This window comes from Xenopus tropicalis, chromosome 10 (genome assembly GCF_000004195.4).
Source record: "Xenopus tropicalis strain Nigerian chromosome 10, UCB_Xtro_10.0, whole genome shotgun sequence".
Classification (NCBI taxonomy): domain Eukaryota; kingdom Metazoa; phylum Chordata; class Amphibia; order Anura; family Pipidae; genus Xenopus; species Xenopus tropicalis.
Genome location: NC_030686.2, coordinates 37,916,628 through 37,943,378, shown reverse-complemented (window position 1 = coordinate 37,943,378; position 26,751 = coordinate 37,916,628). Strand labels below are relative to the sequence as shown.

Here is a 26,751-nt window from a genome sequence, read left to right as displayed (position 1 = left end):
CAGGACTATTAATGTTGTGGTTGCCATGTATACATACCTAATATGGAGAAGCCTCATTGAGGGGACAAACCCGCAGCTGCTTAGTGGGAAAGGCTCGGCCATAATTGGTCCACAATTGTTCGTTTTTAGCTGGGACTCTCATTTGAGCTACAGAAAACCCTGTGTTTGCTCACAAAAGCAAAACTGAAGCACCTGCCGTGTTGCTAGAGAAACAGCTGTATTACTTGGCAGGGAGACACTACCCAAGGGCTAACAAGTGTGCACTTTCTGCACGTAGGGGCTCAATTTGGTCAGTTGGGCTGAATGCTTATTTAACATCATGGGTTATTTACACACAGTTGGGTAATTTACAACAAGCTTTTCCTCATAAGGTGCTGTCTAAGGGAAACAATATGGCACCTCCCTCCCATATGTATAAATACAAATATACAGAGAAGGAATGTTCTGGGCACACAATAAGCTGTACCCTCATACTGTACTGTCTAAGGGAAACAATATGGCACCTCCCTCCCATATGTATAAATACAAATATACAGAGAAGGAATGTTCTGGGCACACAATAAGCTATACCCTCATACTGTACTGTCTAAGGGAAACAATATGGCACCTCCCTCCCATATGTATAAATACAAATATACAGAGAAGGAATGTTCTGGGCACACAATAAGCTGTACCCTCATACTGTACTGTCTAATGGAAACACTATGGCACCTCCCTCCCATATGTATAAATACAAATATACAGAGAAGGAATGTTCTGGGCACACAATAAGCTGTACCCTCATACTGTACTGTCTAAGGGAAACAATATGGCACCTCCCTCCCATATGTATAAATACAAATATACAGAGAAGGAATGTTCTGGGCACACAATAAGCTGTACCCTCATACTGTACTGTCTAAGGGAAACAATATGGCACCTCCCTCCCATATGTATAAATACAAATATACAGAGAAGGAATGTTCTGGGCATACAATAAGCTGTACCCTCATACTGTACTGTCTAATGGAAACACTATGGCACCTCCCTTCCATATGTATAAATACAAATATACAGAGAAGGAATGTTCTGGGCACACAATAAGCTGTATCCCCATACTGTACTGTCTAAGGGAAACACTATGGCACCTCCCTTCCATATGTATAAATACAAAAATACAGAGAAGGAGTGTTCTGGGCACACAATAAGCTGTACCCTCATACTGTACTGTCTAAGGGAAACAATATGGCACCTCCCTCCCATATGTATAAATACAAATATACAGAGAAGGAATGTTCTGGGCACACAATAAGCTGTACCCTCATACTGTACTGTCTAAGGGAAACACTATGGCACCTCCCTCCCATATGTATAAATACAAATATACAGAGAAGGAATGTTCTGGGCACACAATAAGCTGTACCCTCATACTGTATTGTCTAAGGGAAACAATATGGCACCTCCCTCCCATATGTATAAATACAAATATACAGAGAAGGAATGTTCTGGGCACACAATAAGCTGTACCCTCATACTGTACTGTCTAAGGGAAACAATATGGCACCTCCCTCCCATATGTATAAATACAAATATACAGAGAAGGAATGTTCTGGGCACACAATAAGCTGTACCCTCATACTGTACTGTCTAAGGGAAACAATATGGCACCTCCCTCCCATATGTATAAATACAAATATACAGAGAAGGAATGTTCTGGGCACACAATAAGCTGTACCCTCATACTGTACTGTCTAAGGGAAACAATATGGCACCTCCCTCCCATATGTATAAATACAAATATACAGAGAAGGAATGTTCTGGGCACACAATAAGCTGTACCCTCATACTGTACTGTCTAAGGGAAACAATATGGCACCTCCCTCCCATATGTATAAATACAAATATACAGAGAAGGAATGTTCTGGGCACACAATAAGCTGTACCCTCATACTGTACTGTCTAAGGGAAACAATATGGCACCTCCCTCCCATATGTATAAATACAAATATACAGAGAAGGAATGTTCTGGGCACACAATAAGCTGTACCCTCATACTGTACTGTCTAAGGGAAACAATATGGCACCTCCCTCCCATATGTATAAATACAAATATACAGAGAAGGAATGTTCTGGGCACACAATAAGCTGTACCCTCATACTGTACTGTCTAAGGGAAACAATATGGCACCTCCCTCCCATATGTATAAATACAAATATACAGAGAAGGAATGTTCTGGGCACACAATAAGCTGTACCCCCATACTGTACTGTCTAAGGGAAATAATAGGGCAGCTCATTCCCCCTGTTCCTCCCTCAGCAAAAAAAACATGATTACTTTGAGACTGATTGACTGCTAAAGTTGAAATCAAGATGATGCCATTTGAAGTGCATTATTGTGACTATATTAAAATTTATGTGTAACCTTCAGCATTCCACGTCCTTCTGACAGATATGCTACTGGGAGTTCTTGTCCTTGGCTTCCTGTGTCCTTCACCCTTTCCCTCACTATTTTTCACTATCGGCCCTGTCTCTGTCCATATGTCGGTATGTCTTTCTCTTGTTATGTCTTCGCATCGGTAGGGTTTGGTATAATAAGCACAATTATAGTTACTCAGCTTAGTTCCATTTAGGGACCCTGAGACTCATGGCATGGATTCTATAACACGATTCCACAAAGCTATAAAGTGCTGTAACTGTGCCACACAGGCAAGATTATGTGGTACTGGGCCTAAAGCAATGGCTGCCAGACTTTTTTGGTTCAGGCAACACTCGGAGGTTTAAACTTTGTTAATGATCACTTAGCTAATAACAAGGTATCAGATACTGGAAAACATTGGTATATTCAGCCAGAGTACGAAGAATGGAAAGAAAGCAAGTGATACAGGGAAAATAAAAAGAAAAGAAGCAAATAAGGTTTTAAATCTTACCCTGCCTGACCTTTAAGCAGAGCTTTAAGCTGGGCACAGTTTGGGAACCTCTAGCCTAAAGGTCCCCATACACGGGCTGTTTCTAGCTGCCGATATCAGTCCCTTAGACCAATTAGGCAGCTAATCGGCCTGTGTATGGGTACTACCAACGGGCCTGCCCGACTGATATCTGGCCTGAAATTGGGCAGATCTCAATCGGGCAGGTTAGAAAATCTAGTCAGATGGAGTCCCCGGACCGACTTTCCTATAACCGCCGTTATAATCCGATCGTTTGGCCCCAGGGCCAAACGATCGAATTATCCTGGATTCTACCGATATTGCCCACCCGTAGGTGGGGATATCGGGAGAAGATCCGCTCGCTTGGCGACGTTGCCAAGCAAGCGGATCGGCCCGTGTATGGGGACCTTACGGTTAGAGATCTTTAGTGGCCGCAGTGTAATAAGAAAAACAAATGTGCCTGGATTGGAACAGCCATGGACAAGGGGGAAAACAGAGAGGCCTTTTGGTACATTTACATCATTTTCCTGTGTCCTCTAGCGGATCCAGAAAGTTTCCAAATACTCCTGAAGTGCCAGTACTGAATTCCAACATCTTTCTGCTGATCAGTTTCCTAATTTAGGAGAAGCTGGAGCGAAATGCTGGCCTCAGGCCTGCAAAGAATTGGATGGAGGTTTATTTGGGAATGGAATGTACATGTGAAGTTTTGGATGCACAGACACTTGGCTTCCAGTCCCTTAGTGGTTATGGCTTCATCCCACGGTGCAAACACAACTGCAGCACAGACACTGTGTATAACATGCTCTGGCCCTGTAAGCATTATTGATGCAATGACCTTACAGAATGTTATTGCAATTATATATTCTTAGCAGCAATATGTACAGGTATGTATCTACGGAAATAAGATCTTAAAAGAATAAACATAAAGTAAATGCCAAAGAGAAAATATAAGTTGGTGCATAAAATATGGAAAATTAGGTGAATGACAAAATAATGGGGAAAGAGATTGGGCAGAAGACAAAGGCGATGGGCAGAGCGAAGAATAAGAGAAAGGAGCAATAGTGAGAGATACGAAGGGCAGAAAATAAAATGGAAAGAGAAGGGATAGATTAGTATAAGAAAATGGAAAGAAAATTGTAACATAAAGGATAGGGGGAGGAAATATGGAAAAGGGGGAGAAAAGAAGAAAAGTGTTGGAGAAAGGAAAATGTTTGCTGATTGCCTGCACAGAGAGATACCATAATGTTATTCCACTATAGGTATCCCCTGTACTAAGCACAATTCAGCAGGAACAGCCCTATAAGTTTGCTCATAGCCTGTACAGGGAGATACCATAAAACTATGGCAGCATAGGGATTCCCCTGTACTAAGCACAATTCAGCAGGAACAGCCCCCTAAGTTTGCTCATAGCCTGTACAGAGAGATACCATAAAACTATGGCAGCATAGGGATTCCCCTGTACTAAGCACAATTCAGCAGGAACAGCCCTATAAGTTTGCTCATAGCCTGTACAGAGAGATACCATAAAACTATGGCAGCATAGGGATTACCCTGTACTAAGCACAATGCAGCAGGAACAGCCCCCTAAGTTTGCTCATAGCCTGTACAGAGAGATACCATAAAACTATGGCAGCATAGGGATTACCCTGTACTAAGCACAATTCAGCAGGAACAGCCCCCTAAGTTTGCTCATAGCCTGTACAGAGAGATACCATAAAACTATGGCAGCATAGGGATTCCCCTGTACTAAGCACAATTCAGCAGGAACAGCCCCCTAAGTTTGCTCATAGCCTGTACAGAGAGATACCATAAAACTATGGCAGCATAGGGATTCCCCTGTACTAAGCACAATTCAGCAGGAACAGCCCCCTAAGTTTGCTCATAGCCTGTACAGAGAAATATTATATAACCATTCCCCTGTACTAAACACAATTCAGTAGGATAATGTACATTAAATGTAAAACTGCTTTCTAAGCCTGTGTTTCTTATTGTAATATAAAGTCAATAACCTTTGGCCTGGTCTCATCATAAATGTGCTGAAAGATCCATTTTCTGTGCTGGCCTATGGTATCTTTACAGTGTTGCAGATAAGACTGTCAAACGTGGGCCGTAAAAGATTTTTTTTTTTCAATAATAAAATCTATCGATTTATTTGCATAGGGAAAATGATTAATTGGAGGGGGGGGGGGAATATTTCTGATAAGTATTTATTATGGCTTTCTATTTCTATTTTCCTGTTTTTCTTGGGGGAACCGTTTAATGACACTGTCTATAATACATATAGTGACTCCCCTCTCACTTTTGCTGAGCTACAGTTCTCAGAAGGAGGAGAATTTTAGATGGAAGCAGGCGAGACTTCTTCATCCACAGAAACCGGTATTAATCACATTACATTGCACTCGGACTAACTGTAGCCAACAGCCCCAAATAGGTAGCCAGACAGGCAGATAGCTACACATTACAGGCAGACAGGCAGATAGCTACACATTACAGGCAGACAGGCAGATAGCTACACATTACAGGCAGACAGGCAGATAGCTACACATTACAGGCAGACAGGCAGATAGCTACACATTACAGGCAGACAGGCAGATAGCTACACATTACAGGCAGACAGGCAGATAGCTACACATTACAGGCAGATAGCTACACATTACAGGCAGACAGGCAGATAGCTACACATTACAGGCAAACAGGCAAATAGCTACACATTACAGGCAAACAGGCAGATAGCTACACATTACAGGCAGACAGGCAGATAGCTACACATTACAGGCAGACAGGCAGATAGCTACACATTACAGGCAAACAGGCAGATAGCTACACATTACAGGCAGACAGGCAGATAGCTACACATTACAGGCAGACAGGCAGATAGCTACACATTACAGGCAGACAGTCAGATAGCTACACATTACAGGCAGACAGGCAGATAGCTACACATTACAGGCAGACAGTCAGATAGCTACACATTACAGGCAGACAGGCAGATAGCTACACATTACAGGCAAACAGGCAGATAGCTACACATTACAGGCAGACAGGCAGATAGCTACACATTACAGGCAGACAGGCAGATAGCTACACATTACAGGCAGACAGGCAGATAGCTACACATTACAGGCAATGGCTCCCGAATCAGCCAACACATTGTGCCTTAAAAAAAGTCTCCCGAGCTGACACGCGTCCCTCATGCTGTTCAACTACAACACTCAGCGGCCCTCCTTAGCAGGAAAAGCACTTTAAAATAACACATAATAGGGTGGTACATTTTCTTCTGTTTTTTATTTTAACATTTAGCCAAAAGCAAAGTAATTTTTGTGGCTATGCAAGCTGGGACTAGGTGGTTGGCCAGCCATTGTTTTATACTAAATATTTATGTGGCTATCCAAGCTGGGACTAGGTGGTTGGCCAGCCATTATTTTTTATACTAAATATTTATGTGGCTATCCAAGCTGGGACTAGGTGGTTGGCCAGCCATTGTTTTATATACTAAATATTTGCTCTACTCTTTGAAACTTGGTCTTTATAGGAGCATATGGGTCCTTTTCCAGCCCTAGTAGTACCAAAGAGTTATATAGGGCAATGTGGAAATTTTATCCTGATTATCGTTTTGTTTCTTCAAAGAATTAACGCTACATTCTCTGTGCAATCAGAAATGTTAGAGTTAGTGGTGTAACTAGATGTTGCTGGGCACCACAGGAAATTTAATTTGGGGATGCAAAACATTTTTAAGTTGCCCTATTCTACCAAGATATATTGAAACTGATCATTAATTAGGGCTGGGACCCCTACACTCCTGGGCCCCCCTGCACCTGCAGAGTCTGCTTCCTCTGTAGTTACGTCCTTGCTTAGAGTTAATAGTGGACAGGTAAAAAAGCTTACTATGGGTATTGTATTCCATGGCAACCAATCAGATGTTTGCTTTTAAACGAGACAAGTAAAGGTTACATCCTGATTGGCTGGCATGGGTCATCTGGTGCAAATAATAAGCTCTTTCTATTATTCTATATAATATGTTTCACAAGAATTCATGGTGCCGTCTCATAACCACTGTGCAAACATTTGGCTTGGATGTTTACTTACTTCCAGTGAATGTTCCTACTTGCCGTGAAACAATTGCTCCACTTATTTGGGATAGTTACAGCTGCTTATACATTACATACAATGGGACTGGTGTTACCGTGGCACAATCCTGCCCTCTGACTTTTCTCTGCCCTTTCATTTCCATTGAAGACATTCTTTCTTTTTCTTGCCAAGAGCATCAAAGATTTTCCCATGGTTTATCCCAATCCCTGGCGTTCGATTCCTTTTCACGATGTAGTTTAGAAATGCTTAGAAAGAAATGTATTGACTTGTGGGTGTGAAGATGGTGGGGCATGGGTGTTCATTTACATGCCTTTCCATTGCTTGCAGTAATGTGTACGCAGAATAATAACACTAAAATGGAGCCCTGCACTGAAGCCTAAAAAAAGAATATGGTTAGAAGTATTTTATATATACAGGCTTGGATTTGTGGCAAGGCCACAAAGGCCCGGGCCTGGGGCGGCACAAATGTGGGACACAGCAATTTTGCCCACATACAGAGTGGCCTTGGGGCGCCCCAACAATAAATTTGGCGCTGTATATATATGAATTGTATATACTGAACTAACTGTACCAGCCCAGAGGTTCAGCAGCCCTATAGCAGTAATGATCTGGGCCTTCACATTGCTCCCCATTTTGGATTTTGTTAGGCCATCTGGGCACTGCACATTCTCAGTGGGCTCTGGGCTGTTGTTGAAAAGCTTAAGGGGCCATCAGAAATCATCAAGCGGAAAATGAGGCTCCTCTGTCATAGGAACTGATTATTAAATTCTAAAGCAGAATGCAGGGGTTTCGATGCTGCCATGTAATTTAAATCTGACTTACTAAATAGTGTCCTATTGTGGATATTGTGGATGAGTCAATGCCAAAGGTCAGTAACTGACATCAGAAGTTGGGGAGCTACAGTGAGTAGAGGAGGATTAATGACGAGGCTCTCCTAGGCTATGGCCTATGGGCCAAGTGTGATCTGCTTGGATCCAAACTGCGCACATCCGACAGGGTGCAGAAACGCACACACCACATGCTTCTTCTACCACCCTATGAGACCAGATGGACCCAAGCAGCAGCTGCGCAAATAAAAATACGTATGTATTCAAAACAAGAAAAGAAACCTCTAATAACAATTGAATGGGCCCCTGATCACACAGTGGTAAACCAGGTACACGTATACCCCAGCAACCAGATCCAGACAGCAGCGCAAATAAAAATAAATATTAAAAAAAGAAAAGAAAATTGATATAATAAAAAAAATGTCCCCAATCACAATGTGAAGTACCATTACAGGATTACAGAGATTGCAACCCTCATTATCATGTGCTTTATATGAGTGGTCTCTTGGTGGGCTGTAAGATTGCATTGTTATATGGTTCCTCCACTAGTGCATCATGGCCGGGGCCCCAACCACTGGACTATGGGCTGTGCCGAGCAGGGCCACCTCTGGTTCCGGCTGCGGTCTATAATAGCTTTAAAGACAATGACAATGGGCCCAATAACCTGATGTGTTACACACCGTCACATGTATGACACAAAGCACAGAAGCTTTCTACTGATCGCTACAAGGACCAAAATACTTAAAGGTCTGTACTAAACGGAGGGGAACGTCACCACTTAGGCGGGAGTAAGAAGAGCAAGGGGCTGGGCGCATCCAATAGAAGGGAAATAGAAATAAAGTGCATAATACCACAAGAGCTGCCAAGGTGGTCCATAATATATGCAGGGCGAGGGTGAGGCTCAGGCAAATTTGGGAAGTGGCCATTTGGGAAGATGAGGGCATGCCTTGGGCAGATCATTGGCATGACCTTGCGTACAGTGTCAATGCTCTTTTATTGGGGCACCATAGCTCTGGGTGGCAGGGTTATTTACCCAGAGGACCCAGGTCACAGGTGGGCTTATGCATAGATCCCCAATGTTGTATATATTTATTGCACAGACAGTGTTTGGCTGTATGGCAGCTCCAGAAAAGTTCCAATAGCAATGAATAGAGGACAGTAGGAACCAGTTTGCTCTATTGGCAGGTCATATGGGGGTGGGGAAGCCCTCAGATTTTGGGGGCTGCAGGTTGGGAAGATGAGGACGTGCCCTTGTTGAATCATTGGCCTTGTGTGCAGGGAAAATATTCTTTCAATGCCCCACAATACCCCAAGAACACACGCCAGTGCTCTTAGCCTCCCCGACACTTCATGAAAATCTGTCTCTGAAGAAGCCCCCATATGAAGCCCCACAAACACTCCTCTTGTTCAAAGCATGGAATGTTGTTTATTAAAAACATTGATGTAAAACACATCTTCCTGATAAAGAGCAGCTGTTGCTTATTGGCTACAGAGGGCGCGTTGATGACATTCTCTCTCGACATGCGTTAGGCACACATCCATAATATCCTTCAGTGATGATTGACCCTAGCGATACACAAGCAAATGAATAGGCACTGAAAAAGCAAAAGTATGCAAAGGGGGTCCCTAATTCTACTTTAGTCCATACTGGATAAGCAAAGAATCACAAGCAGTTCAGTAATAAGGACACAAACTGACACATAGCGCCACCCAGTGGCTGGTAAATCTGCACTAATACAAGGCAGCATCTAATTGTGCAACTTTTAACCAGGTATTGTAAAAACAGAACTATAAGTTTAATGCCTATGGATGTGTAAGGGTTAAACAAACAAATAAATCTAGTTGTACGTCCCTTGTAATATTGGTTTTTGGCATATCCCCCAGTGAGGTGATGGGTGTTGGAACAGTGACACCTTGTGTATGTTTTTGGCTATTACCATAAAGTTGCAGCCTTACACCATACATTATTATTATTATTAACATTTATTTATAAAGCGCCAACATATTCCGCAGCGGCTTTCCTAGCTATAACTTCTAGCATACAAGGGGTAAAACATGCAGAGACATGTATTCATCAGGGTTGGCTCTTCCAATGAGCACTGTTTAATACTCTGTTCCCCAGGCCTCTGAGCAGTGGCCCAATAAATACAAGAGGATCATCCCTTGAGACCCCTGTCTGTGTATATCCAGTACTGTGCGCTATATTTCTACAATTGTAGCTCAAAGCTTATTTCTTTTGGCAGCACTGAACATCTTACCTTCACTATGTCCACCCTTACATTGTAATAACAGCAAGCCAAAATTGCATAAGGATCACCATTTGAAAACATATGTTAGCAGAGATGATGAACCATCTCTCCCTACTATACCTGCTATCCCACAGCCCCAGTCCCTTCCCAGAGGCTACTATCCCCCGACTGCTACTATAGGCACCATCTCTCCCTACTATACCTGCTATCCCACAGCCCCAGTCCCTTCCCAGAGGCTATTATCCCCCCACTGCTACTATAGGCACCATCTCTCCTTACTATACCTGCTATGCCACAGCCACAGTCCCTTCCCAGAGGCTATTATCCCCCCTCCCACTGCTACTATAGGCACCATCTCTCCCTACTATACCTGCTATCCCACAGCCCCAGTCCCTTCCCAGAGGCTATTATCCCCCCACTGCTACTATAGGCACCATCTCTCCCTACTATACCTGCTATCCCACAGCCCCAGTCCCTTCCCAGAGGCTATTATCCCCCCCCCACTGCTACTATAGGCACCATCTCTCCCTACTATACCTGCTATCCCACAGCCCCAGTCCCTTCCCAGAGGCTATTATCCCACTGCTACTATAGGCACCATCTCTCCCTACTATACCTGCTATCCCACAGCCCCAGTCCCTTCCCAGAGGCTATTATCCCCCCACTGCTACTATAGGCACCATCTCTCCTTACTATACCTGCTATGCCACAGCCACAGTCCCTTCCCAGAGGCTATTATCCCCCCTCCCACTGCTACTATAGGCACCATCTCTCCCTACTATACCTGCTATCCCACAGCCCCAGTCCCTTCCCAGAGGCTATTATCCCCCCACTGCTACTATAGGCACCATCTCTCCCTACTATACCTGCTATCCCACAGCCCCAGTCCCTTCCCAGAGGCTATTATCCCCCCCCCACTGCTACTATAGGCACCATCTCTCCCTACTATACCTGCTATCCCACAGCCCCAGTCCCTTCCCAGAGGCTATTATCCCACTGCTACTATAGGCACCATCTCTCCCTACTATACCTGCTATCCCACAGCCCCAGTCCCTTCCCAGAGGCTATTATCCCACTGCTACTATAGGCACCATCTCTCCCTACTATACCTGCTATCCCACAGCCCCAGTCCCTTCCCAGAGGCTATTATCCCCCCACTGCTACTATAGGCACCATCTCTCCCTACTATACCTGCAATCCCCCAGTCCCTTCCCAGAGGCTATTATCCCCCCACTGCTACTATAGGCACCATCTCTCCCTACTATACCTGCTATCCCACAGCCCCAGTCCCTTCCCAGAGGCTATTATCCCCCCACTGCTACTATAGGCACCATCTCTCCCTACTATACCTGCTATCCCACAGGCCCAGTCCCTTCCCAAAGGCTATTATCCCCCCGCTGCTACTATAGGCACCATCTCTCCCTACTATACCTGCTATCCCACAGCCCCAGTCCCTTCCCAGAGGCTATTATCCCCCCACTGCTACTATAGGCACCATCTCTCCCTACTATACCTGCTATCCCACAGCCCCAGTCCCTTCCCAGAGGCTATTATCCCACTGCTACTATAGGCACCATCTCTCCCTACTATAACCTGCTATCCCACAGGCCCAGTCCCTTCCCAAAGGCTATTATCCCCCCGCTGCTACTATAGGCACCATCTCTCCCTACTATACCTGCTATCCCACAGCCCCAGTCCCTTCCCAGAGGCTATTATCCCCCCCCCCACTGCTACTATAGGCACCATCTCTCCCTACTATACCTGCTATCCCACAGCCCCAGTCCCTTCCCAGAGGCTATTATCCCCCCCCCCACTGCTACTATAGGCACCATCTCTCCCTACTATACCTGCTATCCCACAGCCCCAGTCCCTTCCCAGAGGCTATTATCCCACTGCTACTATAGGCACCATCTCTCCCTACTATACCTGCTATCCCACAGCCCCCAGTCCCTTCCCAGAGGCTATTATCCCACTGCTACTATAGGCACCATCTCTCCCTACTATACCTGCTATCCCACAGCCACAGTCCCTTCCCAGAGGCTATTATCCCCCCACTGATACTATAGGCACCATCTCTCCCTACTATACCTGCTATCCCACAGCCCCAGTCCCTTCCCAGAGGCTATTATCCCCCCACTGCTACTATAGGCACCATCTCTCCCTACTATACCTGCTATCCCACAGCCCCAGTCCCTTCCCAGAGGCTATTATCCCACTGCTACTATAGGCACCATCTCTCCCTACTATACCTGCTATCCCACAGCCACAGTCCCTTCCCAGAGGCTATTATCCCCCCACTGCTACTATAGGCACCATCTCTCCCTACTATACCTGCTATCCCACAGCCCCAGTCCCTTCCCAGAGGCTATTATCCCACTGCTACTATAGGCACCATCTCTCCCTACTATACCTGCTATCCCACAGCCACAGTCCCTTCCCAGAGGCTATTATCCCCCCACTGCTACTATAGGCACCATCTCTCCCTACTATACCTGCTATCCCACAGCCCCAGTCCCTTCCCAGAGGCTATTATCCCCCCACTGCTACTATAGGCACCATCTCTCCCTACTATTCCTGCTATCCCACAGCCCCAGTCCCTTCCCAGAGGCTATTATCCCCCCACTGCTACTATAGGCACCATCTCTCCCTACTATACCTGCTATCCCACAGCCCCAGTCCCTTCCCAAAGGCTATTATCCCCCCACTGCTACTATAGGCACCATCTCTCCCTACTATACCTGCTATCCCACAGCCCCAGTCCCTTCCCAGAGGCTATTATCCCCCCACTGTTACTATAGGCACCATCTCTCCCTACTATACCTGCTATCACACAGCCACAGTCCCTTCCCAGAGGCTATTATCCCCCCACTGTTACTATAGGCACCATCTCTCCCTACTATACCTGCTATCCCACAGCCCCAGTCCCTTCCCAGAGGCTATTATCCCCCCACTGCTACTATAGGCACCATCTCTCCCTACTATACCTGCTATCCCACAGCCCCAGTCCCTTCCCAGAGGCTATTATCCCCCCACTGCTACTATAGGCACCATCTCTCCCTACTATACCTGCTATCACACAGCCACAGTCCCTTCCCAGAGGCTATTATCCCCCCACTGTTACTATAGGCACCATCTCTCCCTACTATACCTGCTATCCCACAGCCCCAGTCCCTTCCCAGAGGCTATTATCCCCCCACTGCTACTATAGGCACCATCTCTCCCTACTATACCTGCTATCCCACAGCCCCAGTCCCTTCCCAGAGGCTATTATCCCCCCACTGCTACTATAGGCACCATCTCTCCCTACTATACCTGCTATCACACAGCCACAGTCCCTTCCCAGAGGCTATTATCCCCCCACTGTTACTATAGGCACCATCTCTCCCTACTATACCTGCTATCCCACAGCCCCAGTCCCTTCCCAGAGGCTATTATCCCCCCACTGCTACTATAGGCACCATCTCTCCCTACTATACCTGCTATCCCACAGCCCCAGTCCCTTCCCAGAGGCTATTATCCCCCCACTGCTACTATAGGCACCATCTCTCCCTACTATACCTGCTATCCCACAGCCACAGTCCCTTCCCAGAGGCTATTATCCCCCCACTGCTACTATAGGCACCATCTCTCCCTACTATACCTGCTATCCCACAGCCACAGTCCCTTCCCAGAGGCTATTATCCCCCCACTGCTACTATAGGCACCATCTCTCCCTACTATACCTGCTATCCCACAGCCCCAGTCCCTTCCCAAAGGCTATTATCCCCCCACTGCTACTATAGGCACCATCTCTCCCTACTATACCTGCTATCCCACAGCCACAGTCCCTTCCCAGAGGCTATTATCCCCCCACTGCTACTATAGGCACCATCTCTCCCTACTATACCTGCTATCCCACAGCCCCAGTCCCTTCCCAGAGGCTATTATCCCCCCACTGTTACTATAGGCACCATCTCTCCCTACTATACCTGCTATCCCACAGCCCCAGTCCCTTCCCAAAGGCTATTATCCCCCACTGCTACTATAGGCACCATCTCTCCCTACTATACCTGCTATCCCACAGCCCCAGTCCCTTCCCAGAGGCTATTATCCCCCCACTGTTACTATAGGCACCATCTCTCCCTACTATACCTGCTATCACACAGCCACAGTCCCTTCCCAGAGGCTATTATCCCCCCACTGTTACTATAGGCACCATCTCTCCCTACTATACCTGCTATCCCACAGCCCCAGTCCCTTCCCAGAGGCTATTATCCCCCCACTGCTACTATAGGCACCATCTCTCCCTACTATACCTGCTATCCCACAGCCCCAGTCCCTTCCCAGAGGCTATTATCCCCCCACTGCTACTATAGGCACCATCTCACCCTACTATACCTGCTATCCCACAGCCCCAGTCCCTTCCCAGAGGCTATTATCCCCCACTGCTACTATAGGCACCATCTCTCCCTACTATACCTGCTATCCCACAGCCACAGTCCCTCCCAAGAGGCTATTATGCCCCCACTGCTACTATAGGCATCATTTTATCCTTCTATACCCTGCTCCAACTCATACAAGTTTCTTTTGGCACAAGATAAGTGGAAATACGAGTCTCGCAGCCGGAAGCTACACAAAACTAAGAGCTCCTCCCTGAGCAGAACGGCACCCAGGGGCAAGGTGCAATAACACAGTTTTATACTTCATATAAGCACCCAGCCTGTCCCACACTGAGCCTACCGGCCATTAGAACCATGGAGAAAATAGCCAGTACCTTCAACAAGCCCAAGGTGAGTGAACGGAGGTCTGTGGCAAATCATTAGATCCTTCTCCATAAGTATGAGGCTAATTGCCGCAATGTAGCCCGTTTATCGGTGTCTATACAGACATACAAACTATACTATACTATAAAGTATTTAACCAACACTCTTTTATAGGAATGTAGTAGCCTGTACAGAGAGATATCATAAAACTATGGCAGCATAGGGATTCCCCTGTACTAAGCACAATTCAGCAGGAACAGCCCCCTAAGTTTGCTCATAGCCTGTACAGAGAGATATCATAAAACTATGGCAGCATAGGGATTCCCCTGTACTAAGCACAATTCAGCAGGAACAGCCCCCTAAGTTTGCTCATAGCCTGTACAGAGAGATACCATAAAACTATGGCAGCATAGGGATTCCCCTGTACTAAGCACAATTCAGCAGGAACAGCCCCCTAAGTTTGCTCATAGCCTGTACAGAGAGATACCATAAAGCTATGGCAGCATAGGTATTCCCCTGTACTAAGCACAATTCAGCAGGAACAGCCCCCTACGTTTGCTCATAGCCTGTATAGAGAGATACCATAAAACTATGGCAGCATAGGTATTCCCCTGTACTAAGCACAATTCAGCAGGAACAGCCCCCTAAGTTTGCTCATAGCCTGTACAGAGAGATACCATAAAACTATGGCAGCATAGGTATTCCCCTGTACTAAGCACAATTCAGCAGGAACAGCCCCCTAAGTTTGCTCATAGCCTGTACAGAGAGATACCATAAAACTATGGCAGCATAGGGATTCCCCTGTACTAAGCACAATTCAGCAGGAACAGCCCCCTAAGTTTGCTCATAGCCTGTACAGAGAGATACCATAAAACTATGGCAGCATAGGGATTCCCCTGTACTAAGCACAATTCAGCAGGAACAGCCCCCTAAGTTTGCTCATAGCCTGTACAGAGAGATACCATAAAACTATGGCAGCATAGGGATTCCCCTGTACTAAGCACAATTCAGCAGGAACAGCCCCCTAAGTTTGCTCATAGCCTGTACAGAGAGATACCATAAAACTATGGCAGCATAGGTATTCCCCTGTACTAAGCACAATTCAGCAGGAACAGCCCCCTAAGTTTGCTCATAGCCTGTACAGAAAGATGAGAGAAATGCCTTAATAATACTGATTGATACAAAAGGAAAGAAACTCTGAAAATTGATTTGTTACATTATGTTCAGATTATTGTACTTAATATAAAAAGAGCATTTCATAGTATGCCCTATCTGAATGTATCCACAATAATAAGAAACATTGATTTTTCTCCAAGATCAGAGGGCACCTTACCAACCTTTGCACTGCTGAAGCATTAAAATGATTTGCCTCAGAACATTAACAACAATTAATAAATCATTACAGAGGGCTCAGCATATTTTACCTTTGGCCAATACAGAGCTTTCTGTATTATAGTATTACATTCCCAAACAGAAAATAAGATCCTGTATTCAATTTCCCATTGAGAAATATGGCCCTGGCTGAAAGTGTCGGGTGATCAGATCAACTTGAAAATTCAGGGACACGTCTAGAAAATCCAGCTAGAAGGGCTGCATAGATTGCAATTAAATGTGCAGCCCTGCAACAAGCATTTATTAGACGTGTCCCTGAATTTTCAAGTGATCTAGTCACCCTAAATTGAAGCTACATTCATGGTTCAGTGGTTCTTATTAACCCTGCGTGTTATTATCTTATTTCCAGGTGCAGCTCCACATCCATCTTGATGCTGCCATGAAGCCGGAAACTGTTCTGTACTTTGCCAAGTAAGTTCATCACCAGTCTGTGGAAGCTGCTGTCGGAATGGATTTGTCTCTAGCATCCCTAGTGCTGACGTGGGTCCAAGGAATCCATATAAAGGTATGGGATCCGTTATCCAGAATGCTCGGGGACTGGGGTTTCTCAGTTAAGGGATCTTTCCATAATTCGGACCTCCATACCTTAAGTCTACCAAAAATTATTTAAACATTAATTAAACCCAATAGGACTATTTTGCCTCCAATATGGATTCATTATTACAAGGTACTGTTTTATTATTGCAGAGAAAAAGGAAATCATTTTCAGTGCTGGCCTTATTCGCCTAATATGTTGCTTTCTGGATAACAGGATTCTGGATAATGGATCCTATACCTGTACTGTGTATGTAGTGCTCTTGGCATGAACAATTGGATGGAGTGTGCCGAAGGGCCATACACGGTGTATAGCAGTACAGGTATAGGTATGTTTTCCAGAATGCTCGGGACCCGGGGCTTTCCAGATAAGGGGGCTTTCCATAATTTGGATCTCCATGCTAAAAAATAATTTAAACATCATTTAAACCCATTAGGATTGGTTGGCCTCCAATAAGGAGTTATTATATCTTAGTTGGGATCAAGTACAGGTACTGTTTTATTATTACAGAGAAAAGGGAATCATTTAACCATGAAATAAACCCAATAGGGCTGTTCTGCCCCCAATAAGGGGTAATTATATCTTAGTTGGGATCAAGTACAGGTACTGTTTTATTATTACAGAGAAAAGGGAATCATTTAACCATTAAATAAACCCAATAGGGCTGTTCTGCCCCCAATAAGGGGTAATTATATCTTAGTTGGGATCAAGTACAGGTACTGTTTTATTATTACAGAGAAAAAGGAAATCAGTTTTAAAAATTTGAATTATTTTCTTATAATGGAGTCTATGGGAGATGGCCTTCCCGTAATTCAGAACTTTCTGGATAACGGGTTCACGACTTACATGTTCGCCGTGGGATGGTAGTTCGGGGAGATTTGTCGCGGGCGACTAATCTCCCCGTGTGCCAGAGCCCTAAGGGATCCCATACCTGTATTGTTACAAAATAGACCAAGTTAAAAGACAAGCTGTTATCTTCTACTAGAAATAAAGTGTAATAAAAATACAAACAAAATACTTCAAAGGATTACAATTCCAGCTCAAATAAAACAACACATCCAACACAAGTGTAACCCTATTCCTGTATTGCTCTTTAGTAGTTGTAAGTTCTGATAGATGATGCAGGCTGTCCCTGGTTCCCATGGCCCATAATATACGAATTTAGCTCAATGCATTGACTCTCTGTAGTTTTACCTGTACTGATGCCACAACTCTCTTTTTATTCTTTTTCCTTCAGAAAAAAGCAGATGCATTTGCCAGGAATCGAAAGCGTTGAAGATCTCAAGAAGAAGGTTGTTTGCACCCAAGCAGGAAGCCTGACGGAGTTTCTCTCCAAGTTTGAGATCTTCATGCCCCCTGTTGCGTTAGTATCATTCTAGAATTTGTGGCAATGGATTATTCCATCCAGGTTATGATCAACGGATCTCCCCAGATACTTTAGATAGACAACCTCATTACATGAAATATTCCCTATCAGGATACCCAACAACCAAGTAAAACCATACAGAAGTAGATACACAAGTAGACTTTCCATAGTCATTAAGTGATCAAATCTGTCTTCAGTTTTGGCCAAGATGTGGCAGTGGCCTTCAGACCCATTGGCAGTGGAACCATATATATGACCTTATACGATAAATATCTAGCCAAATGATAGATATGATACGTATCTAGCCAAATGATAGATATGATACGTATCTAGCCAACTACTGATCAGATATTGATTAGTAGAGGATTGTTTTGGGCCTATGCAAAGGCTTGTATTCTCTGACTGCTTGGGGTGTGTTTAATAACATTGGAGACAAACAAGATCTGATCACTGGTGTTGTTTGTCTCCAATGTTAATAAATACTCCCCTTTGTGTATTGAATTCTTAAAGGGCACCTATCACCCCCCATATTGTTTATTCCACCCAGGGTCATACTGGAGTGTGTGGGGCCCACCATGGCTGCTGCCACAGAAGCCCCTGTGTCAGCCACCACGCCCCCTTAGGGACACCTGCCGGCCGATTAACCCCCTCCCCTGGGCGCACATCCAAAATGTATAGCTGTGCACGCTCAGAGAACAATATGGGGGTGATAGGTGCACTTTAACAGAAAAACAATGTAATATAAGATGATATAGGAAGCAGTACAGGTCCATGGATGCCACGGTTTCTACTCAGCCTTGTGTTCTTCTCTACAGAGGTGACCGAGAAGCAGTTAAAAGAATTGCATATGAATTTGTTGAGATGGAAGCCAAACAAGGAGTCATTTACTGTGAAGTCCGGTACAGCCCTCAACTTTTTGCCAACTGCAAAGTGGATCCTATTCCATGGGGACAAAAAGAGTAAGCCACTGGGAACATTACATTTCCGGTCAAATCCGTTCACTACTAAAATGAAGGAAAGGTTGAGGGGAAGGTGCTTCTCAGTTCTAAATGTTGGGATTGAACTTACTTAGACACTGCGATGGGATAGAACTTACTGTGAAAGCCTTGGGGTGGTCTCCAGCTGATATCTAAATAAGTTTCCAAGTTATATCTAGTATAAATAAATCTAAAGCAACTGGACTTGTTTGGTAATCATTGAAGACGTTTCACTACTCATCTGAGCAGCTTCTTCAGTTCTTAAACTTCAGAAGAAGCTGCTCGGATGAGTAGTGGAACGTCTTCAATGATTACCAAACAAGTCCAGTTGGTTTAGATTTATTTATACTAGATATACCATGACCTGGATGAATGAAAATCTTCATAGTCATACTTCCAAGTTATATTCTGTTTCTCTAGCAGCTAATATCTCTGTATGGCAAGGTGCCTGATGACTTCAAAGGTTTGCAAGCTACCTCGTGCTGGCTCCTTATAACTCTACAAGAGCTGAAAAGATCCATCCATATGATCTAAATAAGTGTTATGTCTGATCTTCATTCTCCTGTACCATGTGTAGCAGTGCAACCAGTCACAAGGTTTACGAGTGTTAATACTTACATTATTGAACCTATAATAAACCTAAACGGATGTATCTGTTCTTCTAGAGGCGACCTCTCTCCAGATGAAGTGGTGGATCTTGTTAACCAAGGGCTCAAGGAAGGAGAAAAGGATTTCAACATCAAAGTCAAGTCAATTCTGTGCTGCCTACGGCACATGCCAAGTAATACATTTACCAATTGGATTGTCCCCCAGTGCGTTGCCTACTCCTCCCAGTATCCTGCACTTACATTCCCCAACCCCCCTGATTAAACTGTCCCTCTAAAGACAGATTGGATAAAAAAGTGAGATGATGAATTAGATAAATGTCCTTGTTGTTTCACAACACAGCAGTAACATGCCAAACCAGCTGACAGTAATGGAGTCTCCATGACACCAGCACTTGAGGAAACCATAGTAGATGATTTAGACAGGTCTGTTACATGAATGTGAAGGCTGAGAGAACAACTGATATATCTTTTTAAAGAACAGCTGAATACAAATGGCGAGCCGGCCTTAACTAACCTCTCTCCAATCCTGGAGTCTGTCAGCTTTCATTAACCTCATCACTTATTTGTTCCATACTCTGGAGAATTCTATCTTGCTCTTCTTTGTAAAGAGCCCAGGGCGATATGGAAATATATACTGGATCAGAAGAAGCTTATTCACATAGATTCAGCCTGAGGCGCAGCTGGTGATCTTCTAAGCAGATTCTAGAAAACGTTTTACCCATTGATGCCCTGTGTTAGTGAGTATATAGGGCATTAATAAATGAAGGAATGAAGAGGAACCTCAGCTGCTTCAATTGTTTGGGATAAACAGTGGAAGGTGGCCATGTTGGTGTAGGGCAGTGATCCCCAACCAGTGGCTCAGGGCAACATGTTGCTCCCCAATCCCTTGGATGTTGCTCTCAGTACCCCCAAACCAGGGAGTTATTTTTGAATTCCTGACTTGGGGGCAAGTTTTGGTTGGATAAAAACAAGATTTCCTACCAAATAAAGCCCCTGTAAGCTGATAGGGTGCATAGAGGCCCCTAATAGCCAATCTTAGCCCTTATTTGGCTCCTCCATGAACTTTTATGGTGCTTGTGTTGCTCCCCAAGTCTTTTTACATTTGACTGTGGCTCACAAGTAAGAAAGGTTGGGGATCCCTGATGTAGAGCCACTCTAAGGGGCAACTAGATCAGTTATTGTGGCGGATCAGCTAGTGTATGGCTACCTTGGACACCCTTAACTTACACAATACTACCTTGCAAAAGTGCTCAGAAGAGCACTTTAAAGTACAAACCAGAGAGAAAAGACAGATCAAGAAGCTAAGCAGAATGATATAAGTATTTCTTAAATATTATTACTTTTCTAAGCACCTTCTAAGCATTGCAGCTCAATTTTCTAATGGAGAGTCTGGGTTTCAAGTGGAGTGAGTAGGTGTGGTCTGTGGGGAAAAGGCGTGGCTAGTATGGCTAGCAGGCAGGGGTTGGGCACTGCATATGATGGTTTAAGTCAACTCTAGGCAGGTGAATGCTTTGGGCATAGAAGTAATGTTAAAAACCCCTTTAGATTAAACATTTTTAACTGAAATAAGGGGTTTTGAATGATTCATTGAGACAACATTCAAATGGATGATTATATAAAGGATAAAAGTCAATAATAATTGACTTTCAGGGTTAACGGTCCTGGGATTATTATTTTGTGGTGCATATTCAGCCAGTAATATCCTATTGTGATGACTTCTGGGGGGCGCAGTTGCTCATTGGTTATCTTCTTACTACAGACTGGTCGTTTGATGTGGTGGAGCTGTGCAAGAAGTACCACAATGATAGCGTAGTCGGAATCGATCTGGCAGGAGATGAAGGTTTGAAAAGTGAGACGTTCCCAGGGCACCTGAAAGCTTTCCAGGTGAGTGAGAAACAAAGCACTAGGATGGAAGAGAAATCAATGCAGATCAAATCTGAGCATATGAACTGGAGGGCAGATTGGTCGAAGGTCAAGACCACGGGTGGATTTTGCATGGGCATCTTTGTTCCTGAGAAAGATCACGTGAGACAAACTGCAAGAAATGTTTTTTTAATATCTATATTAACAAATATAATGTTGACTTTATTAAAAATGATTTCAGGAGGCTGTAAGATGTGGAATTCACAGAACTGTACATGCTGGGGAGGCCGGCCTGCCTTCAGTGGTCAAAGAGGTATGTATGGCACTGATGTATATCAGTTTATATAGTTGAGTTGACCTTCTATTTTCATTAGACAAAATATAAAATAATAAAAATATTGGTATAGTGACCCTTTACGAAAGCAGTTTCCAGAGCACAGTGAGAAGAGCAGGTCTTGACAAAGTAGCATTCACAACACTTTATACTGTATAATGGTTGAAAGAAAATCAAGCAGCTTTGGAATTTCTCCGTAAGTGGTTTGTCTATTTTGTTTTTCTGTTCAGGCGGTGCAAATGCTAAAGGCAGAGAGAATTGGCCATGGCTATCACACAATACAGGACCCAACCCTGTATAAGAGATTGCTAGACATGGATATGCATTTTGAGGTAAGAGTTGTGTCCTTGGATGCAAAGGTTTCAAAAGGGTCTAAAGCTTGAGACTGAGCCTTCTGCTCCAGGCTCCCGGCAGATCCATCCCTGGCACTAGGTGGAGACCAAAGAACATGTTCTCCCTTCCATTATGTAAACTATGGACAGAAACTGTGATCACACTACTCCTGGGCCAAATGGGAAACCTCCCTGGCAAAGGGCATAGCTGACATGGTGGGACTTCCTGAGCAAAACCCTAGTTCTGAGGTTAATTATCAGCTAGAAGCAGGGAGAAGGGGAGCTGCCATCAGGGGGTGATGCAATGTGTGATCTTGACAAGTGGGGAGGGCATCATTGTTCTTTCAGCCAGATGGAACTAGGGGTAGGAAGGGAGCTGATGTACCCCCTACCCATTTGCCTGTTTTGTCTGCCTATAGTTTCAGGCATGCCAATTGTGTCCTGAAATGTTATGGTATATATGGTAGAATATTGTAAATAGAAGTTATTATTTTTGTATTTCTGACACCCCTGCCTTTAGTCTTTGGCATGATTTAGATGGTGCATAATACCTATCAAGCACTTCACTAGGTCGCTACACAAATGAGGGCAAAAAGAGGAGATAAAAATAATTATCACTTGAGTTGTCTAAAGGAAGACTGCCATGGGAAAACATGTTTTGTTGAGAACACATCAGTTAATAGAGCTTCTCCAGCAGAATCCTGCATTGAAATCCAGTTTTCAAAAACACAAACAGATTTTTTTTTATATAAGTTTGAAATTTCACATGGGGGGTAGCCATATTGTTCATTACCCAGGGTGCCACAGCCATGTGACCTGTGCTCTGATAAACTTCAGTCACACTTTACTGCTGTGCTGCAAGTTGGAGTGATATTCCCCCCCTCCCAGCAGCCGATCAGCAGAACAATGGGAAGGGAGCAAGATAGCAGCTCCCAGTAGGTATCAGAATAGCACTCAATAGTAAGAAATCCAAGTCCGGCTTGGGACTCCTCCAGTTACATGGGAGTAGGAGAAACAATAGGTTAGCTGAAAGCAGTTCTAATGTGTAGCGCTGGCTCCTTCTGAAAGCTCAGACTCAGGCACAATGCACTGAGATAGCGCCTACACACCAATATTACAGCTACAAATACATTTGTTGGTTCAAGAATAAAACTTTAGAGTGAATTATTTGCTATGTAAACAGTGTAACTTAGAAATAAAAAGTACCCCATAAAAATCATGACAGAATCGCTTTAAGTCCATGTGGTTTGGATGTCTAATCCTACAGCAATGTGCATATCTAACATTTCTTCCATTTATTGCAGATGTGCCCCTATTGCAGTTACATAACTGGGGCCTGTGACCCTGATTTCACAAAACATCCATTGATCCAGTAAGAGCAACATATTATATTAATATACTCCAAATATATGAAAATCCTGTACAATATATAATCATAATGATAACAGTTATAATCTGCATGTAGTGGTGTCACTTGTGGGACAGGATTCATTGAAACTTGTGTATTTTAAGAAAATAATGTACTCTCTGTTATAAACTAGGATATTAGAAATCATCTCAGGGTCAATTACTTGTATAAAAGCCCTTGGTCTATATTATTGTGCCTTTATACGGTCACATTACCTCTCAGAGACTTCTAATCTCCTTATAATTTACATTATCCCTTATAATACATGAGTGATACTCAGAGTTCCCTGTATAACTCAGCCTGCAGCCTTGTGCCTTTATATGGGCACAGAACCCCTCAGTGACTGCTAATATCCTTATCATTTACAGTAGGGGGTACATTATCCCTTATAATACATGAGTGATACTCAGAGTTCCCTGTATAACTCAGCCTGCAGCCTTGTGCCTTTATATGGTCACAGAACCCCTCAGTGACTTCTAATATCCTTATCATTTACAGTAGGGGGTACATTATCCCTTATAATACATGAGTGATAATCAGAGTTCCCTGTATAACTCAGCCTGCAGCCTTTTGCCTTTATATGGTCACAGAACCCCTCAGTGACTTCTAATATCCTTATCATTTACAGTAGGGGGTACATTATCCCTTATAATACATGAGTGATACTCAGAGTTCCCTGTATAACTCAGCCTGCAGCCTTGTGCCTTTATATGGGCACAGAACCCCTCAGTGACTGCTAATATCCTTATCATTTACAGTAGGGGGTACATTATCCCTTATAATACATGAGTGATACTCAGAGTTCCCTGTATAACTCAGCCTGCAGCCTTGTGCCTTTATATGGGCACAGAACCCCTCAGTGACTGCTAATATCCTTATCATTTACAGTAGGAGGTACATTATCCCTTATAATACATGAGTGATACTCAGAGTTCCCTGTATAACTCAGCCTGCAGCCTTGTGCCTTTATATGGTCACAGAACCCCTCAGTGACTTCTAATATCCTTATCATTTACAGTAGGGGGTACATTATCCCTTATAATACATGAGTGATAATCAGAGTTCCCTGTATAACTCAGCCTGCAGCCTTGTGCCTTTATATGGGCACAGAACCCCTCAGTGACTTCTAATATCCTTATCATTTACAGTAGGGGGTACATTATCCCTTATAATACATGAGTGATACTCAAACTGCAAATCTGGTGCAACAGAGCAAGTAGAAATCCTTACATACAAAGCCAGTCGGCCCAAACACACTCTCAGTGAGAGACGAATACTCCCTTGCTGTGGGATTGATACCTTACATAAATACACAGAGTAGTAAGAGAATGAGTACTGCACCCCCTGCTGTATTGGCGCACCCTGTATAACTGCACTGCCGGTTCTCCCTGACGGCCAGCCCGGCTATGTGGGTGTTTGTGTGCATATTTAATATGGTTCTTTAAAAATATATTTTTTTCTGTTTAATTCAGATTCAAGAAAGATGGAGCTAATTACTCATTAAGCAGTGATGGGCCCCTCCCCATCGGCATGACCCTTCAATATGACTACGCTCTTGCTGAAACGTACATGGGGTTTACTGAAAAAGATTTTATGCATGCGGTAAGTGCTCTCCCATTGATATCAAAGTAACGTTGCCCTCTCTATGTACAGCATAGCAACAGCCTCAGTAACACTATTACAGTCTATAGGCCTGAGCTGTGCCCCCCACTGTACCCCGGCCAGCCCTAGAGCCAACAGTAGGATCAAATGGGGGCCCACAGAGACCTGTCAGATGACGACTACATCAAGGTGCCAATGTGCCCCTCAGCCAGGATTTTTAAACCTATCCAATGATTTTCAGTGGGCATCAATTGGACAGGCCTGTCAGTGGGCTCTATACATGGGTAGATAAGCTACTGATAAAGCCTAGGGGGGATGAATCAGAAGCTGAAATCTGTCTGTGTATGGCTACCTTAAGTTGCAAAAGTGCTCAGATGAGCAATAAGTATTTTTCTAATATTCAAGGGCAGCCAGTTAGTGGGGGCACAGACAGGCCCGGACTGGGATTTAAAATAGGCCCTGGCATTCCAAGTACCCAGAGGCCCAAACAGCCCCCCCAGCATCTTACAGCAGCCCCTCTGGCATTTGCCTGAACCCACAGATTGCCAGTCTGGGCCTGGGTCCTGGCATTTCAAGTACACAGAGACCCAAACAGCCCCCCCAGCCCAATAAATAGTGAGTGTCTATGGCACCTTACAGCAGCCCCTCTGGCATTTGCCTGAACCCACAGATTGCCAGTCTGGGCCTGGGCCCTGGCATTCCAAGTACACAGAGGCCCAAACAGCCCCCCCCCCCCCAGCCCAATAAATAGTGAGTGTCTATGGCATCTTACAGCAGCCCCTCTGGCATTTGCCTGAACCCACAGATTGCCAGTCTGGGCCTGGGTCCTGGCATTCCAAGTACCCAGAGGCCCAAACAGCCCCCCCCCAGCCCAATAAATAGTGACTGTCTATGGCATCTTACAGCAGCCCCTCTGGCATTTGCCAGAACCCACAGATTGCCAGTCTGGGCCTGGGTCCTGGCATTCCAAGTACCCAGAGGCCCAAACAGCCCCCCCAGCCCAATAAATAGTGACTGTCTATGGCACCTTACAGCAGCCCCTCTGGCATTTGCCTGAACCCACAGATTGCCAGTCTGGGCCTGGGCACAATTTTACATCGCAAACCGGCAGATAAATGGGGGGAAGTCCGACTAGAAACCCCCCCAAAAAAATATCATTATAATAATAAGGAAGATGCAGAACAGGGCATCTATACGACAGAATACAAAAACAAAATAGGTTTTGTCTGATTCTGTACTTTCAGAACATTAATGCCGCTCGTTCCTGCTTCCTTCCGGAGGATGAGAAGAAGGAGCTGTTGGAGAGGTTATACGCTGCCTATGGGATGGCTGGTCTGTAGCTCGGCCCACGTCTATGAGAAGCACCGATATTTTATGTCTCTTCAATTATGTGCCCAAAATCACTTTTGTACTTGAAACAGAAATCAGAGAAATCTATAACACTAAATAAAGTGCTGAGGAGTTTCCTACATTCATCTACTGTGTATAAATGCAATAGGAGAGTAAAAAAAATATCATAATTAG

At 44.4% G+C, this 26,751-nt stretch overlaps 2 protein-coding genes across 3 annotated transcripts in view; one reads left to right on the top strand and one right to left on the bottom strand.

Annotated features, from left to right (window-relative positions):
- Positions 1 to 26,751, bottom strand: part of ada (adenosine deaminase) — an 85,228-nt gene that overhangs the window by 51,957 nt on the left and 6,520 nt on the right. The gene's annotated exons all lie outside the window — the stretch shown is intronic.
- Positions 14,624 to 26,698, top strand: ada.2 (adenosine deaminase, gene 2). Of its 2 annotated transcripts, none has more exons than XM_012971519.3 (11): positions 14,624 to 14,837; positions 16,552 to 16,613; positions 17,975 to 18,100; positions 18,919 to 19,062; positions 19,746 to 19,861; positions 21,448 to 21,572; positions 21,793 to 21,864; positions 22,116 to 22,217; positions 23,522 to 23,589; positions 25,098 to 25,227; positions 26,472 to 26,698. In XM_012971519.3, the coding sequence occupies exons 1-11, from the start codon at positions 14,802 to 14,804 to the stop codon at positions 26,565 to 26,567; spliced, it is 1,077 nt and encodes a 358-aa protein (XP_012826973.2). In that variant the 5' UTR covers positions 14,624 to 14,801; the 3' UTR covers positions 26,568 to 26,698.

Coding starts and splice junctions, on each gene's coding strand:
- ada.2 (XM_012971519.3), top strand. CDS start 14,802: ATGGAGAAAATAGCCAGTACCTTCAACAAGCCCAAG. Junction 18,101..18,918: donor ATCTTCATGCCCCCTGTTGC/GTTAGTATCATT, acceptor TCTTCTCTACAG/AGGTGACCGAGAAGCAGTTA. Junction 21,865..22,115: donor TGCCTTCAGTGGTCAAAGAG/GTATGTATGGCA, acceptor TTTTCTGTTCAG/GCGGTGCAAATGCTAAAGGC.